Below are 18,535 nucleotides of genomic sequence, written 5' to 3'. Positions count from 1 at the left end.
GACATGTTGCATTTGTCCACCAGAAAAGAAGAGGAGGACAAGCTATTTGTGTTGCAAGTGCAAGGTCCCAATTTGTTTGAAATGCTCAAGTAAGGTGTGTCTGCAATGCGTGTAAGGTGACTCGAAATGTGCTCACTTTCACTACTGCAGATTTTTTTCACGTAATTCATTTTCAACAATACTCATTAATTTTAACACTGATGGCACCTGTTCAACATCAACCTGCAACAACCAAGTTTCATGTAAGGAACTACATTTAAATATTTCAATGTATGTCCATCTATGTAAATTTTGATGAGAATTTTTAGTGCATTATGAATAGGTCTTTTGCACAGCACTGAAACAATATTTTGTTCATATGTTATCATTTATGTATAACTGAAGAACCAATATGTAATACTAAATGCAAAAAGTAGCATTAGATAGTGGTTTTTTAAGTATTTTTTACATCTCCTGTACACGGTCCATGGGACCGCACGAATGCAGCTGCATAAGAAGTACTCAAGACTGTGATTCCAGGAAAATAATAACACATTCAGTGGTGAATCTTATGTGCTCAGATGTTAAGTTTTAAACTGGATATTCTGCTTCATGCAACATCTCAAAATCTACTCATGAATTTTGTAATGTACTTTGCGTTACATACGTTACTGTCAAAGCACTAAGGGAGTGTACAGTGTACTATCATGTTCCAAATTTAAAGCAATCTGCTAAGCACCGATGTTTATACCCTATGTTATCAAGAACAGAAGCTACATGAGAATGATTTTTGTTAGAGAAATAAGCACTAATGTAAAAATTTGTGTAAGAATATTTTATGTGCAAATAAGCACTAATGTAAAAATTTGTGTAAGAATATTTTATGTGCTTATTTATTTCCTAATCAAATGAGTCATGTAGAGAGAGAGAGAGAGAGAGAGAGAGAGAGAGAGAGAGAGAGAGAGAGAGAGAGGGAGAGAGAGAGGGGGGGGGGGGGAGAGAGTGTGTGTGTGTGGGGGGGGGGGGGCGCACGTGCGAGAGTGCGAGAGAGAGAGAGAGGGGGGGGGGGGGAGGAGTGAAGACTAATGTAAAACATGATGTTAGTTTCAGTAAAACATGTTAGTTTAATGCTTTTACATTTTCATCATATCACCTCATATCATCAGACTTTCCCATATGATAATGTAACTTTATATGTCATGATTTGCATGCTTCATACAAAAAATGATTCAAAGGACCAATAAAGAAACACAAAGTACTTGCATCACTGAACTCTGAATGTAATACTTTTGTGCAGAGATCTCATGCTAGCTGGCACCCAACAGTCTGTGGAGCTGAAACTGGCATTGGATCAAGAACAACAGAAGTCAAAAAAATTGGAAGAATCCATGAGAAAACTTGATGAGGAGATGCGGAGGACAGATGAACTGCTTTACCAGATGATACCAAAGCAAGTTGCTGACAGACTGAGAACTGGCGAGAATCCCATTGATACTTGTGAGGTGACTTAAACCAATCTCCTTCTGTTCAAAAATTGTTGAATTATTATGAACTTGTGAATCTGTTAACACACACAATTGAAGAATGTCTTCTGGGATTTATTATTATTGTTATTAATGTTAATTTTTATTACAATTTGTGTACCAGGAATTCTTTGTGTGTAAATCACACAATGATGAGTTCTGTTTGTCCTGTGGTTGTTAAATATCTAGTGAAAAGTAGAACTAGTCAACATGACTCTTTGTGATTCAGTTAGCCTCAGTGTGTGTGAGATTGTAGCATTTTACCTTCTCTCCATAGCCCATACCCCAGGCTGTAGCTGCAAAAGAAAAACTTGTCATAGTAGATTCGTAGTTGTTTTAAACCTTGGGTTGCACAGCACTTACCATTTTTCAACAGAAATTTCTTGTCGGATCTGCAACATCATGAAGGAATCACAACCTATAAAGGCACAGTGAAATGATTCAGTGCACATGCAACATAACATACCCAGCATTTCATGTCTGTCTGGCACTAGGAAGTCTACCACACTGCCCTAACAAATAGGTTTGTGGATATTACGAGTCATAGATCAGTAATAACACACTTTTGCAGTCAAATGAACATTTATTTAAACACTGAACAAGGCAAAGACAATATGGCTGTACAAACATAACACACAGAGAGACATAGAAAGAAGCAGAGTCAAAGGTCATCAGGTCCAAATACATGATGTTTCACACCTGAGGCGCCACAGAGATACCTCCACTCAGCAGTGTGGAGCCCGGCAGGGAGAAGCTAGCTCACTTCAACACAAAATCATGGTGCCAGCGCGGCATCTGAAGGCAGCATCCAACGTGCAAAGTAGGTGCCTTGGAAGTCCCGCCGACAGGAGCATGTGCGTCGGACTGCTGCGCAGGTGGTGAAGAGTCACTGGAGACCACGTCGGCGGCACCAATGGGTGAGGTGTCAGCGATGGCAGGCCAGCCGGGGGTGTCAGAACGTGGCTCGGAGAGGGACCACACAGGTTTTCATCGGTTAACTGAAACTGTATTCGGTCGTCCATTCAGTAGTACAACGAAAGTATTCACTCCGCAGCGCAAGATGCGGTGCAGACCAGAGTAAGAAGGTAGCAGGGCTGCACGTACGGAGTCGTCTCATATCATGACGAATTTGCACAATGCCAGGTCTTTGTGTACCAACACCAGTGGCATGGAATGAGCACGAGGCAGGGCGATTTCATTCATGCGCATATGTTTGTAAGCGTTAAGACGCCCGGCTTTATTAGGCATAGGTGAGCCATCCGTGGTGCGGTTTCTATGACAAGTGCCATTGCTGATGGCCGAAACCTACGAAGGGGGTCAGGCAGGGGAGGGAAAGAGGGGACCTGTTGCAACGATGGTTCACTGACCTTGCCGGGCTGGAACGGTGTGAGCAGGGAGTTGGCAGCAGACAATGATGAAGGGCATGGCGTAGCAGCCACGCGATGTGAGGAAACCCATGAAGCAAGAACATGAGCATCCTGTAGATTCATCCGCAATGGCATGGAAACAGCAGTAGGTGGAGGAAGCCTCAACACAGGAGCAATGTAGTGCAAAGACGCAGTAGATGCAAGTGTTGGTTCACCTTGTTGTGGCTCTGCAGACAGGCCACCGATTGTACTCCGTGCGTGTGATGGTTCAGCAGAGGTGCCGGCAATGCGGGCGCATAATGCCTCGCTCTGTGTGCAGAGCTCATTGATTTGTGGGCACACAGCAGGCAAAAGAGAGCTGTGTAGTAATACACTCAAGCATAGATGCACATGTGGTAAGTGTAGCCAAGGAGGCAGAGACTGAAGTCATGCTGAACTCGTTCCAGCATGGAATGGCACAACCAGACGCATGGCAGAGCGTGGCAGCCTGCAGGTCTGGTGAAAGTTTGTAATGTAAGTCCAACCCAACCACAGGTTCATCCACGTTGGCAAAGTCAAAAGTCCAACGGAAGGTGGCAACTGGTGACAGGTGAAGTGACATCTTGATGGAGCCAAGGACTGCGATAGGAGAATGATTAGCAGCGATCAAAGCAAGGTTAGCAGATGAAAGCATGCTGCCCATGTGCTTCACTGGAATAACACTGATGTCGGTGCCTGTGTCGACAAGAAAGCGAGTTCTTGATGACAAGTCACTGAGATAGAGGCAGTGAGTGGTGTGGAGTGAGTGGTGCGGCAACAGATGGCAGGAGCCGTGAAGGATCATGGCAGAACGTGGTGACTAAGCATACCCGCTGGTCTCGGTTGGAAAAGGTGCAAGGCGTGTGGCAGTTGTGGGTAACATCCCCATAAGTAGTGTGGAACCAGCACAGCACAGCTGACTGTATTGGGGCCAGAAGCCAATCGGGTTGCTGCTTGAGCGAGGTCCGCAGCTGTTGGGGGGCCACAGGCAGTACCTCTGGTAGGCTGCTAGGTGGCAGCTCCTGAAAAGCACCTGAGGTGGTGAGGTGAGCTCGTTGGTCTCTACCAGCAGAGTGCAGAACCGAAGGTGCAGGCGTGCCAACTGATGGTCACGGGGATGTCGGCTGTGACATGCAGTGTCAGTCACGAATGATTGCGTAGACCCGATGTGGCAACCAGCAGCGCCAAGACAGTGTGCGGGGAGCGGGTTTGACATCAGGCATATAAGAATGTGCGACCCCGTGCATTTGAATGTTAGAATTACAGTTCTCGAACTTCGGCGGCACGTCGAACCAAACCAAAGGAGACTGCGTAGCTGAGGGTGAAACACAACATCCCTCACTGGATTATCGTTCACAATGTCACTAAGCGGCATGCACTATCCATGAAGCAGCTGTTGCTGTGCAGTTCCACCAGTTGCACTCGACAGTGGCCATGTTGAGCTACTTAAGGTTAAGTGGCTGCCAGCATGGCTGGGCACAGGTAACTGTTCACTTTTAACCAGACGCACATTAGGTATACTTGTATATTCGTGATTGGAAGCAAAGTCAATTAGGTCTGCTATGCTGGTAGATCCATTGTTCCAAAGACAATGTGGACCAGCACACAAACTCCATTAATGATGAAATGAAGCAAAAAACAATTACCAAACATACAACGACAATGTCAGGGTCACCACTGTAGATACTACAAGTCATAAATCAGTAATAACACACTTTTTTTCTAACCAATATAATCCCGATGTGTACACCACACATATTCTGCTATATGAGTAGCCACTTCCTTTGCAGAGTAGAGTGCTGACTTATCTACTGAGAGGGAAGAACAATTCTTCACGTAATAGCAGAAATCAAAAAGTTTGTATGTGGGATCAATGCAGAATTGCCTGAGCCTCTCGATCAGACCTTCCACTCATCTCCAGACCAGAGTACCATGTTTGATTCTGGATATATTGCAGAAGACAGTGAGGCAGTCCTCAACCCTACATGTGGAGCTAGCTGTCTTGACCACTTACAGCCAATCATCTTAAGTTGCTGAGGATGGCCTCAGAACCCAGGCAGAAAGTGTCATTTATGCTGACATGAGCTACAATTTGTTGTCAACTGCACACAGGGCATTCAATAGCCAATGACAGAGCCACCTCCATGTTTCAGACAAGACCTCCTGATGAACATTAAAGTGCACACTGGCCTTTCCCTGACATGTTGCTGTTTCTCTGAGGGGGCACCATTACCCACCTGACACTGGAACTATAACTGAGCAACATACCCAACCTCCATGCTTGTTCACACTTAGCAGGAAAATTGGACACTAGCTCAACGTAAGAGGCATCCTATGCCGACCCAGGTGCATTATTAGCACAGAGCAGTATCTTGTACTTGTTACTAAAAAGTAAGGGGCAGCTGTGTGTCCCACATTTGCCTTCCCCCCATAGGTACATGAACCTACTACTATTGGCAATTCACCCTCAAGTGAAGACAAATCATTCAGATGTGTTTTGGAAGATATATTATTAATACAATGGCTTCCACAGGATTCCATTGCAACCAGAGGTGTAACAACTTTTGCCACAGGTGCCCCACTGCCAGTTATTCAAGGCTGTGGCCATGCACTTGTGTCTCCACATAAGCAGTCAAGTCTGTTTCCATATCCTTCTAGAAGATGATCTCTCTTATTATGATACCTGTGTTGCCTCACAACAGTGCAGCTACAAATCTTTATAAATTACTTGTGCTCCAAGATTTAAATGAATAAATCCCACCAGCTTGCGTGGTCGAGCGGTTCTAGGCGCTACAGTCCGGAACCGCGCGACTGCTACGATCGCAGGTTCGAATACTGCCTCGGGCATGGATGTGTGTGATGTTCTTAGGTTAGCTAGGTTTAAGTAGTTCTAAGTTCTAGGGGACTGATGACCGCAGGAGCTAAGTCCCATAGTGCTCAGAGCCATTTGAACCTTTTTTTCAATAAATCCCATAGTAAGTCATTATATTTTGCCATGACATTTTTTCATTATTAGCATTTTTATTCATAAATGTTTGACTGACCACATTCATTTGTGCTCATTAACTTTAATTTAATCTTATTACTCTTACTGAAGCAGTTAACTAAAATAATTTGTATTTTTAATTGCAGATGTTTGACACTGTGTCTATACTATTCTCAGATGTGGTGACTTTCACAGAAATCTGCAGCAGGATCACACCAATGGAAGTTGTCTCAATGCTGAATGCTATGTACTCTATTTTTGATACACTGACAGAAAGGAACTGTGTCTATAAGGTAAATCTCACTAATGTTTTAAAACTGTTGAGTGTTTGTCTAAGATCCATAAGCAAACTGAAAATAGGTAATGCAACCACTCATCTACATATGACTGATGTGTGACTTAAAAGCTATCTTTGAAAAACCTTGAAAGCTTTAACTACTTTTGGAGGTCCCTCTCTTTTTCCAGTATAAGTATCTCTAGAACAAAACAGAATGTGATAAATCTCACATGGGGCAAGCCAGTAAATCTGCTGTTACTGAACATTGTATTTCTACTAGTCATTCAATAGATTATAATGGGATAAACATTGTGGCTCACACATTGAATGTTTGGAAGTCCATCATTATACAGTCAGTGGAAATACAACTTTCTAAGGACCAAAGTACTCCGGACATGAGATGGAATTCTGTCATTGCAGCTTTCCAGAATGAGGATAATTGATCTAACATTGATAAGGCACGGAGGGTGCTTGAATCAAAATACAGACTTGCAACAAAAGTATACATCCTCAAATAATGCCTGCACACTACTTTACAAGTGCAACGTCCATTCATTGGTAAAGTCTTCAGCCTCATCTACACTGGAGTGATGTTGTAGGTCTTTGTTGTGGAGTTGCCCTGATTCAATGCCTCACATCTGTAGGTGACAGCCCCACAACTGACAGCCTTGTCCACACTACATGGAGCAGTTCTGCTTGAAATGTCTTGGGAACTAAAGTACATGCAGGTCTCTCTCTGTTTAGCTTTTACTTCCAATTAAAAGTGAAAAACATGCAGATTGTGGCTCCAGAACACAGTGGATGTATGTTTTTTTTAAATTATTATGATTCTTTCATATTGTTGAGCTTTCTGTAGCTGATTCCAACTCCAGTGTCATATACTTGGATGTGTGGTGCCATGCAAGAATTTCTGACAGCAGAGGCTTTCACTACTTTATGAAATAGTAAATAATGGGACATTGGATTTGCCTCACCCCACCTCATTGTGAAGGATAGAAAATCCCATTCTATTCGTGTGTGTTTCCTGTGTTAAGAAATTTGATGGCTGAAACAAATGATCATTATCGCGTCCTGACACAATATTCAGTTAACGTCTAAGCCATGTGCACCGCATTACTGTAAACTTTTTAGGGATATGGGCCACAAAATTCTGGACTTTGGCAAAACCTATACAACTACACAGTCCAGTAAGGTGGAAACAGTGGTTCTTGAAAGTGCTTGTTTGCATGATATTTTATAATGTCATTCAAAAACTAATTACACTTCACTTGGTCCTTTTGGCAAAGAAGATTCTAATGGAACTACAAGAATCAGAACCTCTTGGGCTACAAACTGTACAAAGGAGATTTCCAAATAAAATACAGGAAATCAGACATTAATTTAGAGATTTCTTTATATTATATGAAGTTCAGTGCCTTGGCAGGATGAGATTATTTTAAAATATGCATTGATGGGAAAAAATTACAACGCCAAAAAATAATATAGAGTAATGAAATTTTTTGGAATACATTTGTCTAGGTAACACATGTAAGTGATAAACATGGCAAGATAATGGGGTAATGTAAGTGCGAGAAAAGCCATTGCGAATTTGAAATTCTGGTACATTAATAACCACTGTAATTGCAAGAATGTCAAATGCAAACATGCAAATGTGCATGCCAGCTGTTGGTTAGTGGTATGGAGCTCCATGCCTGTTGCACTTCGTCGGTCAATACAGGAACAGTTAATACTGTTTGTGGATGATGCAGAAGTTGTTGTCCAATGATGTTCCATATGTGCTCAAATGAAGACAGATCTGGTGATCGAGCAGGCGAAGGCAGCACATTGACACTCTGTAGAGAGTATTGGGTTACAACAGCAGTATATGGATGAACGTTATGAACACCCCATCGAATGCTGTTCATAAACTGCAGCACAACAGGTTGAATCACCAGACACATCTGCAGTCAGTGAGCATGGGATAACCAGCAAAATGATCCTGATGTCATAAAAAATCACTCTCCACACCATAACTCCAGGTGTAGGTCCATTGTGTCTAGCATGTAGATAGGTTGGTTGTAGGCCCTAAACTGGTCTCCCTCTAAACACCACACAGCCATCACTGGCACAAAGTCAGAACCAGATTTCATCAGAAAACACAACAGACCTCCACCTTGCCCTCCAATGAGCTCTTGCTTGACACCATTAAAGTCACGGTTTGCAATTAGTGAAATACATCTACAGGCCATCTGGCTTGGAGCTGTCCTTGAAGTATCCAGTTTGTAACAGTTTGTTGTGTCAGTGTTGGGTCCACCCATTGCTTATACTGCTGCTGCAGATGCTGTACCATGTGCCACAGACATTCCTTCTCAGTAGTGCCATGTGGATGTCTGGAGCCCGGTCTTTTTGTGACAGTACAGTCTCATGACCACCACTGCCAGCAATCATGAGCAGCGACTACATTCCTGCCAGCCTTTCTGCAATAACGCAGAAGGAACATCCAGCTTCTAATTATAAAACCTCGTTCAAACTCGGTAAGGGAATGGTAATTGTCTCTTTGTCACCTGAAAGGCATTCTTGGCTAACATCAACTCATTATGCCCAATATTAAAGGTAACTAATGCTCATGATCATTGCAGTGTGTATTTAAAACAAACCTGGTTTGCATCCTCATTGTGGTGCTAATTCTTGTTCTGAGTTTCTGTAAAGAAAATAGATGTGATCTGAAGCTCGTAACAAATATCAATTTTGTACTATCTTACCTAATATTCTTCTAAGTCAGTGCTATAGCCTCCTTTTGACTGACTGACATGCAGGAGAAACGTGAGTTTCACATCTGAAAAACATTTTTTAGGAGAAGAGCCACTCTTACTACTATGCTCTAATTTGTGTTTCCACCAAGTTTGGCTTGTCAAAGCATGACCTTTTTCCATTTCCGCTACAAAAATGTCAAACATTTCCAACAAACATTTAATCCCTGTCCTCATTTGTCCCAGATTCTGTATTTGATTTGTGTGATATCCCACAAGCAGTTGTTTACTTTAAGATCTCCAATTAGTTACAAAGTAGATTCCGTCATCAGCATAATAGAAAATATAAAATACAACCACATCAGATGACAACAATAACACCAACTTCTATGTACCACACTGAGCCAAACTTTTCCTGAATGCATTGACACTTGCAATGTCATACAACATTGTTCCAGAGAAATCATTTTAAACCTGCAGTACGGTCTTGGGACATGGGAACATGTTGTGGGTCAGAATCACAGCAGTGCTGACTCAGACTCGACTTAGCCATGCAAAAAAGACATGCAAAATTGAGTCTCACTGTGGGCTTACTTTAAACTGAGGCGCTCTATATACCAGCATCAGTGTAAAACAGAAGATAACCAGAAGACTCTGTGCTAAAGTATCATGACAAGAAGCTACTGACATCCAGCAATTACCCTGAAATACCATAGAAAATGTGTATTCTGTGAAAATTTTAAATATCAGAAGTGAAATGTGCTGGTACAGGGTGTATATGCAGACAAGGGAAAAAATTCCTGGATTTTCCACTTAAAAACACACCTTCTCCCAGGTGAAAATACACTTTTGCCATGTTAAGTGACAGTATAATTTCCCTCGGAGCTGTAAAATGAATCAATCCTTTGAATGGTTTTATACACTGGGATAGAATTTCCCAGCACTTTATAAAACAAAACTCGTAGAAAAGCACCTTCTTCCGGATGAAAAAATTCCTGGGTTTTTCCTGGATTTCCTGGTTGTCTTGGGTCATATACACCCAGTGTTAATATGTATTTTATGTCACATTATTTGAATCTCTCTGCAGTTCTTGTGTTCTGGTGCTTTTTCAACCTTCTGGTTTGCAGAGTATGTGTGTAGATGAGAATGTAGACCCAATTCAATAATGGATATATGTCTCTCTCTCTCTCTCTCTCTCTCTCTCTCTCTCTCTCTCTCTCTCTCTCTCTCTCTCTCTCTCTCTCTCTCTCTCTCTCTCTCTCTCTCTCTCTCTCTCTCTCTCTCTCTCTGTGTGTGTGTGTGTGTGTGTGTGTGTGTGTGTGTGTGTGTGTGTGTGTGTGCAGTTGGTACTTTTTTATGCTAATTTATTTTAGAAATAGATTTTAACTAACTAGGTAATCTATGCAACAGGCTTACATAATACCCATTGGATCACTAGCTTGTGTTATCCAACAAATCTATGTAAGATACTCACCTAGACCATCATAAAAATGTATATTCGTCTACTTGCATATTGTGCTGTATGTCTATTTTCAGCATACAAATGTACGGGAATACGTGTTTGAAACCTGTTTTTATGATTTTCTGTCACCTGCTTTTTGTTTATTTATTTATTTGTTCTGGTGATTTTGTTTCTTCTAAGATGTTAAGTGTTGGTAGTTACATGAATGAAACATTAAAAAGTTATATCCCTATTATAGACTGAACAAACAACAGTAATGAAAGTCAACATTTTTAAAATCACATACCTAGCATTTCTATTCATTGTTGTTATATCGTTTCTTAAAACATGCCAAAACATATTTGAAATTTAATATCCACCAATCCTAAATCTAAGTGCTACAAACCACTGCATTAGACTGATACTTTAAAAGCCTTTTTTTAAAAAGAAAAGGGGGGGGGGGGGTGATTTACACAGAGCAAGAAATGTAACGTTCTCAACCACAGTTAGAAGTAGAATGTTTGTATCCTGAATGATGAGAAAGTACAAAATATAATAATTCCAATGTTACTCATTATGTTCCTTCCACAACATAAAAGTTTTTATTTGGTTAATTTCAAATCAATTCAAAATTGAAAAACCAAATCATTAAAAAATAAGTGTTATTTCTAAATTGTCTGAAAATCAACAAATGTAGTCTGAATTGTACTTTTCTTATTAGTGCAGCAAAAATTTCCCTATTACTTAAGCAATAATAATAATAATAATAATAATAATAATAATAATAATAATAATAATAACAGAAATAATAATAACAATAATTCTACTACACATATGACTTCAACTTTGATGCTTCATTTTCTTGATGGAAAATAGCCTATTTATGAGTAATAATTACAGTAAGTAACTAAACCTTTCTGCGTATTAAGTTTCTAGCACCCATACTAAAACTAGTTAGCTGATCCTCCTGTATGATATCTGTCCGCTTTTTCTCTCATTTAGCGGTTTCTTTTCAGTGAGATCCTTTTAGTTACAGTCTGCATGACTCTCTTAAGTTTTCTGTTTCTTTTCTTTCCCTTTCTTTCTTTGGCCTCCATCATTGTCTCACGCACAAAAGGCATTTGTGCGAAATAGGCCTGACCAGGATATTTCTGTCTTGCGCCGCCAGGTAGAGACCATAGGTGATGCTTACATGGTTGTGTCTGGTGCTCCAGAGAAAGAAAAGAACCATGCAGAGAAAGTATGTGATATGGCCCTTGACATGGTGGAGGCAATCACAGACCTCAAAGATCCTTCAACAGGTAAGATAATCTGATTTTTAACTATTTATATCCTTTCCTTTGCGTCATTTCAATTTTCTGCCCTTTCAGTAACCCTTCTGAAAATGCTTTTAAAAAATGAGTGCCTGCATGATTTCATTAGAGGCCAACCCAATTTCTGCCACTTGGGATTCCTCAACAAAGTAAGACAGTAATGATTTATTTAATAACCCATGAACTGGTTATATATAAATATATCAAGGTGCTTGTGGCTTATATCCTCTTGCCATTCTTTTGACATTACATGACTGTCAGGTTTCTGTGTAATCAAATATTGTTGAAGTGCTGCATATATATATGTGGGAATTTTGCATTAAAGATTTGGGCACAAGTCTATCTGTAATTCTTTTGTCAAAGGGAATATTCAACTGACAAAACTATAAATTTACATTAAGACAAAATGGTTGTCTAGTGCTTACCTCCAGGAGCTAAAATTGTACATATTGTCAACAGAAACATATAAAAACACAAAAAACAGTCCTGGCATTAAGAGCTATTGGTACCTTCCTCAGAGAGAAAAAAGGGATATGTTCCATTTTAACCATCTCCAACCTATCCATCTTTCTTTCCTGAGGAAAAAACTAATAGTTCCTACAGCTTTGTTTTTTTTATTTTTTTGTGTGTTCATTGGAAGTGCATACAATTTTACCTCCTGAAGTATGGTACTGATCCCCCACGCTGTTGCCACACATTGTAACAAACGTTTCATTCTGGAGATCCTTTACTTAAAAATTTATATATTTGCAATATCCCATTGGCAATACTTTTGACAAACTGTGATATGGCTAATAATCATTGAAGCAAAATAAATCTTTTGGTGTTTGCAGAGTTACTAATCTGTGTTTACAGCAATACCATGACAGCTTTGAAATATTAACATCACTCTTCCTCCGTCTGATGAATCTAGCAATCTGATGTTAAATAACTCACATAACACCATTGAGATAAACATGAAATTTTTTATGTTTGTTACTCTCAAAACACACTGCAATTATCAGCTTCTTCTATTGATTTTACAGGTAGTTTATGCATCACAGGCTATCAGGTACACATTTTAAACAGTGGCAACATACTTATTCACATATTTCAGAACTGTGTCTCTGTGACTATTTAAATGTTCATAAACCACAAGTTAAATGCTTATTGTCAGTAATGGATTCTTCATTGAGTGGGTCACAAAAACATTTAACACAGAGATGTTAACAACATGAATACCAAAAGCATGCTAGTTGACACAGTTTGTGTACATAAGCAACTTCATAGAGATAAACAAAGAAAATTGGATACATTTTTACTTGTGGTAGTTGTAAGGTATTAACTGGTTGGTAACCAGACAAGGACTACCCCAACTAGTGTTTAGTGGTTCTAGTTATAGAAAAGTGTATGAATAATTGTGGAATTTGGTTATTATATTTTAGTTTATAATGACAAATAGGTCAAAATTAGTGTTGTGGGCCCCCCCATTGGAGGTTTGAGTCCTCCCTCAGGCATAGGTGTGTGTGTTGTCCATAGCATAAGTTAGTTTAAGTTAGATTAAGTAGTGTGTAGGCTTAGGGGCCGATGACCTGAGCAGTTTGGTCCTATAAGACCTTACCAGTGTTGTACGAATCACAGTGAGCCGAAAGCAATCTGCTGTAACTATATGTTAGATAAGTGGAAAATGACAAAGTTGTATGGACAATATTATTAATACTATGCTGCCATAGGGATTCCCCCTTCAGCTAATTTATATAAATTTGTATGTCAAATAATTAGTAAATGGTGCCACACAGTATGATTAGGGAATGGAGCACTGGATTTCTGTGACAGATTCAGTTGTGCTGAAACAATCTTTTTATTTAATCCTTAGGTTTCAAATTTCGAAAGCACTTTGAGTAACAAGCCCACCAATGGTCAGACATCTACCCATTGGTGGGCTTGTTACTGGAAGTAATGGAATCCCGTTGATTTTGGCCCTCTGGACTCAACTTTGTTCACTGTATATGTTCACATGCTTAATAATTATGCTTAATAATCTGTACTGCTTCCATTTGAAGGCACAATTTGTCACTGTGGTTCATATGTTGATGGCAGATTACACTTGGTACCTGAACATAATGCTTTTCAGCATTGAAACTGGTAGCATGTTTTAAATAAATGACATTGGATTACAATACAGCTTTGGTTTTGATTATCATTTTTCAAGTACTTAATGTCCAGCTGCAGTCCAAATGTCATTTATAGATTACCAGAGACATTGATATTATAGTCATAGGATAATACATTTTTTAACTGCACAATTTTACATTTCTGAACATTTAAAGCAAGCTGCCAAGTTTTGCACCACTTCGAAATCTCATCAAAACCTGACTGAATATTTATGCAGCTGCTCTCAGACAGTATTTCATTATACACAACTGCTTCATATGCAAAAAGTCTGAGATACTATTAATATCATCTTCGAGGTCATTAATATACAACATGCAGAGCAAGGGTCTCAACAGATTTACCTCATGCACACCTGAAGATACTTCTACATCTGTCAATGACTCTCTATTCAAGACAACTTGCAGCATCCTCCCTACCAAAAAATCCGCAGTTCAGTCACAAATTTCACTTGCTATGTCATATTATTTTACTTTTGATAATGAGTGTACATGTGATACTGAGTCAAATACTTTTCAGGAATCAAGAAACACGTCATCTACCTGTCTGCCTTGATCTAAAGCTTCCACAATGCTATGTTTGAAAAGTGTGGGTTGGGTTTCCCATGACTGATGTCTTCAGAATCAACCCTGTCTAGCATGGAGGAGATCATTCTATTTGAGATGTCTCATTATGTTTGAGCTAGGAATATGTTCTACGATTCTGCAACAAATGGATGTCAAGGATGGACAGTAATTTTATGGATCAACTCTGCAACCCTTCTTGTAGAGGGGTGTGACTGGGCACTGTTTTTTGTCAGAGGGATCTGTACTAGATGGTACTCAAAGGCTGGGCTAATTCAGCAACAAATTCCATCCGACCCCAGAGCTCTGCTCAATTTTAATGATTTCAGCTGTTTCTCAACACCACTGACATAACACTTATTTCACTCATCTTTTGAGTGGTACAAGGATTAAACAGGAAGTTCTCCTGGGTTTTGCTTTGTAAAGGAACATTTGAAAATAGAGTTTAGCATTTCTGCTTTTGCTTTCCTACTCTCAATTTCTGTTCCCACAACATCCATAATTGTGTGGACACTAACTTTCGTACTGCTGACAGCCATTATATATAACCAGAATTTCTTTGGGTTTTGTGTAAGATTGTCTGACAATACCCTACCAACGGTAGTCACTGAAGACATGACTGGGTACTCATTTTACACCCAAATACATTTCCATCAGCATCTCTGTATATGTATCCCCACACTATGTTTTACACCTGTTATGCAGTAGTCTCTGTTTCTTTAGAAGTTTCTTTGCAGTGAGTGTATACCATGGAGGGTCCTTCCCATTATAAACTGTCCTACTGGGTACATATCTATCCAGTGCAAGGCCAACTACCACACAGATTGATACTTAGTGGCTGTACATACAGTTAAAATGGTTCCTCATGCACCTGGGATGAACCTTGAAGCACTGTCTGCAGTTTCAGCCAGGTAGAATGCTGTCTCACTGAGGGCTGCCAAGTGCTCATCAAGATTGGTTCTCATGATGTTCAGACAAGAAATCTAACCCTCAGATTGCACAGAAGTCATTGTCTAAATTATATGAAACATCTGTAAAAGCCCACAAATTTTTTGCCCAATCTGCAAACTCAACATCTGAACACAGCAAATGTACATCATTTCCACCCACCTCACTTGACTTACACACTGTGGTGCACCCAACTTCCTACCCCTATGAGGTCCAAACTTGCTGTAATAACACCGTTCACATTACGTCGCACTGCACTTAGCATAGACCGGGACTGTGTCCTAGGCATGCCCGATCTTGACTGACTAGGCACGGCCCGTGCCGCCGGAGTTGTTGTTGTTGTTGTTGTTATGCCGGCAGAGGTCGCGTCTGAATTCTTGCGTGCCCTCTGGTGGACGGGACTCTACTTGCGGGAACTACCGTCCGTGACGCGCCGTGCCAATGTGCGCCTCCCGCGATCTTTCTGGTGGCTACTACACTCCTCCTGCTTCGGGGGGTGAAGCCACTGTGATCCACTGCATCGGAAGGTGGAGCGACGGGCAGGAGCGATGACCTCCACATCCATTGGATGGCCGGAGTCGAGGGGATCTGCCAACCCTCGAGCTGGAACCTTCGAATACGGCTGGAAGTGACCCACATGAAGAGGCCCCCGTCGTCCCACAACCGGAGCCCGGGACAGAATGGGCGACAAGCTGTTGAACTCCGGATCCTGTTCCACCCCGGGAGGGGCAAGACCCAGCGGCGGGGACGAAGGGGAAGGGACGACCACAGGTGAACCAACCTCCTGAGAAACCGGGCCCACTAGGGGGGCCGGCTCTCGCTGGGGTATCTCGAACGATGGCGATGCCGGTGCTGGAGCTACTGGAGGCTGCCAAGGCTGAGAACCATCGCAGTGCGGCAGAGGCACAGCGGGGAGAGGAGGCAACGACCCCTGCGAAACCAACACAGGTGCCGGCAACGGGGAAGCCAGTGTCCGAGAGAGCGGAGGGTGGGTGCCCGAACGTGGACGGAGCTGATTTTGGTGACAACGGACCACCCGGTCCCCCGCCTGCAAGGTGTAGAGCCGGCGACCATTTCGGCACAGGACCACCGCTGGGAGCCAACGTGGATTGCGACCAAACCCACGGGCCCAGACCGACATACCCAGTGGAAAACCAGGTACTCCGTGTTGTGAAGACTGGCGAGGACCAGGCCGGAGGAGGTGCAGCAGAGTCCTAGGTTGATGCCCACAGAGGAGCTCCGCGGGGCTGTGGTCTCCCATTGGTGTGGTCCGGTACGCCGTCAAGAAAAACGTCAATGCTTCCTCCACAGGAAATTCGTGCACATACTTTTTCATCTGCGTCTTAAATGTGCACACCATGCGCTCGGCTTCCCCATTCGATTGTGGATGGAAGGGTGGAGAGCAAACGTGCCGAATACCGAAGCGCCTACAAAAATCCTGGAAGGTCTGCGAAATAAACTGCGGTCCATTGTCCGAGACCAGGGTGATTGGCAGACCTTCCACAGAAAAGATTTTTGCTAGTGCCTGGATTGCAACTTTGGAAGTGGTTGAGGAGCAGCGAACCACATATGGGAATCGGGAATAAGCATCAATGACAATGAGCCAAAAACCGTTGAGAAACGGGCCCGCAAAATCGATGTGAACACGTTCCCATGCTTGGGTTGCTGGTGGCCATGAAGAGAATGCCGCCCTGGGAGATGCTTGTTGGCTCGTACACTGGGATCAGGCGTCCACCAAGTGCTCAATTTCTCTGTCAATACTGAGCCAGTACACATGTCTGCGAGCCAAGGTTTTAGTACGGGAAACACCCCAGTGCCCCGCATGTAATAACGTGAGGACCTCCCGTCGTAAACTTGCAGGAACAACCATGCGAGGAGCTTTATCATCGGTAGCCAGAAGGAGAACGCCTTCTAAGACCGAGAGGCGGTCCCGTAGAAGAAAATAATTACGAAGAGGGTCCGAGGCCCGGCCCGGAGGGTGGGATGACCACCCCTGCTGAATGAGGCGAACTACCTGCCGGAGAACCGGGTCAGCTGCTGTTTCCCTGGCAACTCGAGAACTAGTGATCGGGAAGCCATCAACCGCTTGGCGGGACGCCACATCCAAATGAAAACACACAATCTCCTCTCAATCGAACGTAGGATCCGGGCCCACCGGAAGACGGGAAAGAGCGTCGGCGTTGGCATGCTGTCCTGTAGGGCGAAAATGAATGTCATAATGGTACTTAGAGAGGAACAAGGCCCAGCGCTGTAGTCTGTGGGCCGCCCTATCCGGAATCTGAGAGGCGTGGCCAAATAACGATATTAACGGCTTATGGTCAGTGATTAACTGAAACCTCGTGCCATACAAGAAAGGGTGAAACTTGGTAACAGCGTAGACAATGACCAAAGCCTCTTTTTCCACCTGGGAGTAATGGGCCTGCGCGGGACTAAGCGTTTTAGACACAAACGCCAGTGGTTGCTCGGAACCATCTGCGTTGCGATGGGCCAGGACCGCCCCCACCCCATACTGCGAAGCGTCTGCAGCCAGGACCAACAGCATACGGGGATCAAAAGTAGCCAAACAAGGGGCGGACGTGAGGAGGCCCTTCAACGAGGTGAACGCTCACTCACATGCAGGCGACCAATCAAAAGGAACACCCTTGCGCAGAAGGCAGTACAGGGGGTGGGCTATAGTGGAAGCCCTGGGAATGAACCGGTGGTAATAGGCTATCTTGCCTAAAAAAGCTTGTAACTCTTTCAGCGAAGCGGGCCGAGGAAGGTTGACGATACCTTGGACCAAACTTCCTAGTGGCTGGATACCGTGCCGAGAGATGGTGTAGCCCACATACTCAATGGATGGTTGAAAGAAGGTTGACTTATGCAGGTTGCAACGCAAGCCCACAGACCTGAATTTGAGAAAGAGGGTGCGAAGGTTGTGCAAGTGTTCCTTTGTGCTGCGGCCTGTGACAATTATGTCATCCAGGTAATTAATACAATGAGGAATTGTCGACGTGACATGCTCAAGATAACGCTGGAATATCGCCGGGGCACTGGATATTCCAAAGGCCAACCGCTGGTATTGGTAAAGGCCAAACGGGGTGTTGACGACCGCCAACCGTTTGGAGTCCTCATCAAGTGGTATCTGATGATAAGCTTCCGACAGATCGATTTTCGAAAAATATTGGCCTCCCGCCACGGATGAGAACAATTCATCAGCATGAGGCAAAGGATAGGTGTCCACCACCAATTGGGAATCAA

At 42.6% G+C, this 18,535-nt stretch overlaps 1 protein-coding gene across 1 annotated transcript in view; it reads left to right on the top strand.

Moving 5' to 3' along the window:
- The window catches only part of LOC124623063 (soluble guanylate cyclase 88E), a 338,153-nt gene that overhangs the window by 288,325 nt on the left and 31,293 nt on the right, over window positions 1-18,535 (top strand). Inside the window, exons 9-11 of the mRNA XM_047148855.1 lie at window positions 1,277-1,481; window positions 6,020-6,166; window positions 11,489-11,621. Coding sequence (XP_047004811.1) covers window positions 1,277-1,481; window positions 6,020-6,166; window positions 11,489-11,621 — 485 coding nt within the window. The remainder of the gene's footprint in view (window positions 1-1,276; window positions 1,482-6,019; window positions 6,167-11,488; window positions 11,622-18,535) is intronic.

This window comes from Schistocerca americana, chromosome 7 (genome assembly GCF_021461395.2).
Source record: "Schistocerca americana isolate TAMUIC-IGC-003095 chromosome 7, iqSchAmer2.1, whole genome shotgun sequence".
Classification (NCBI taxonomy): domain Eukaryota; kingdom Metazoa; phylum Arthropoda; class Insecta; order Orthoptera; family Acrididae; genus Schistocerca; species Schistocerca americana.
This window is presented reverse-complemented; position numbering and strand designations above follow the sequence as displayed.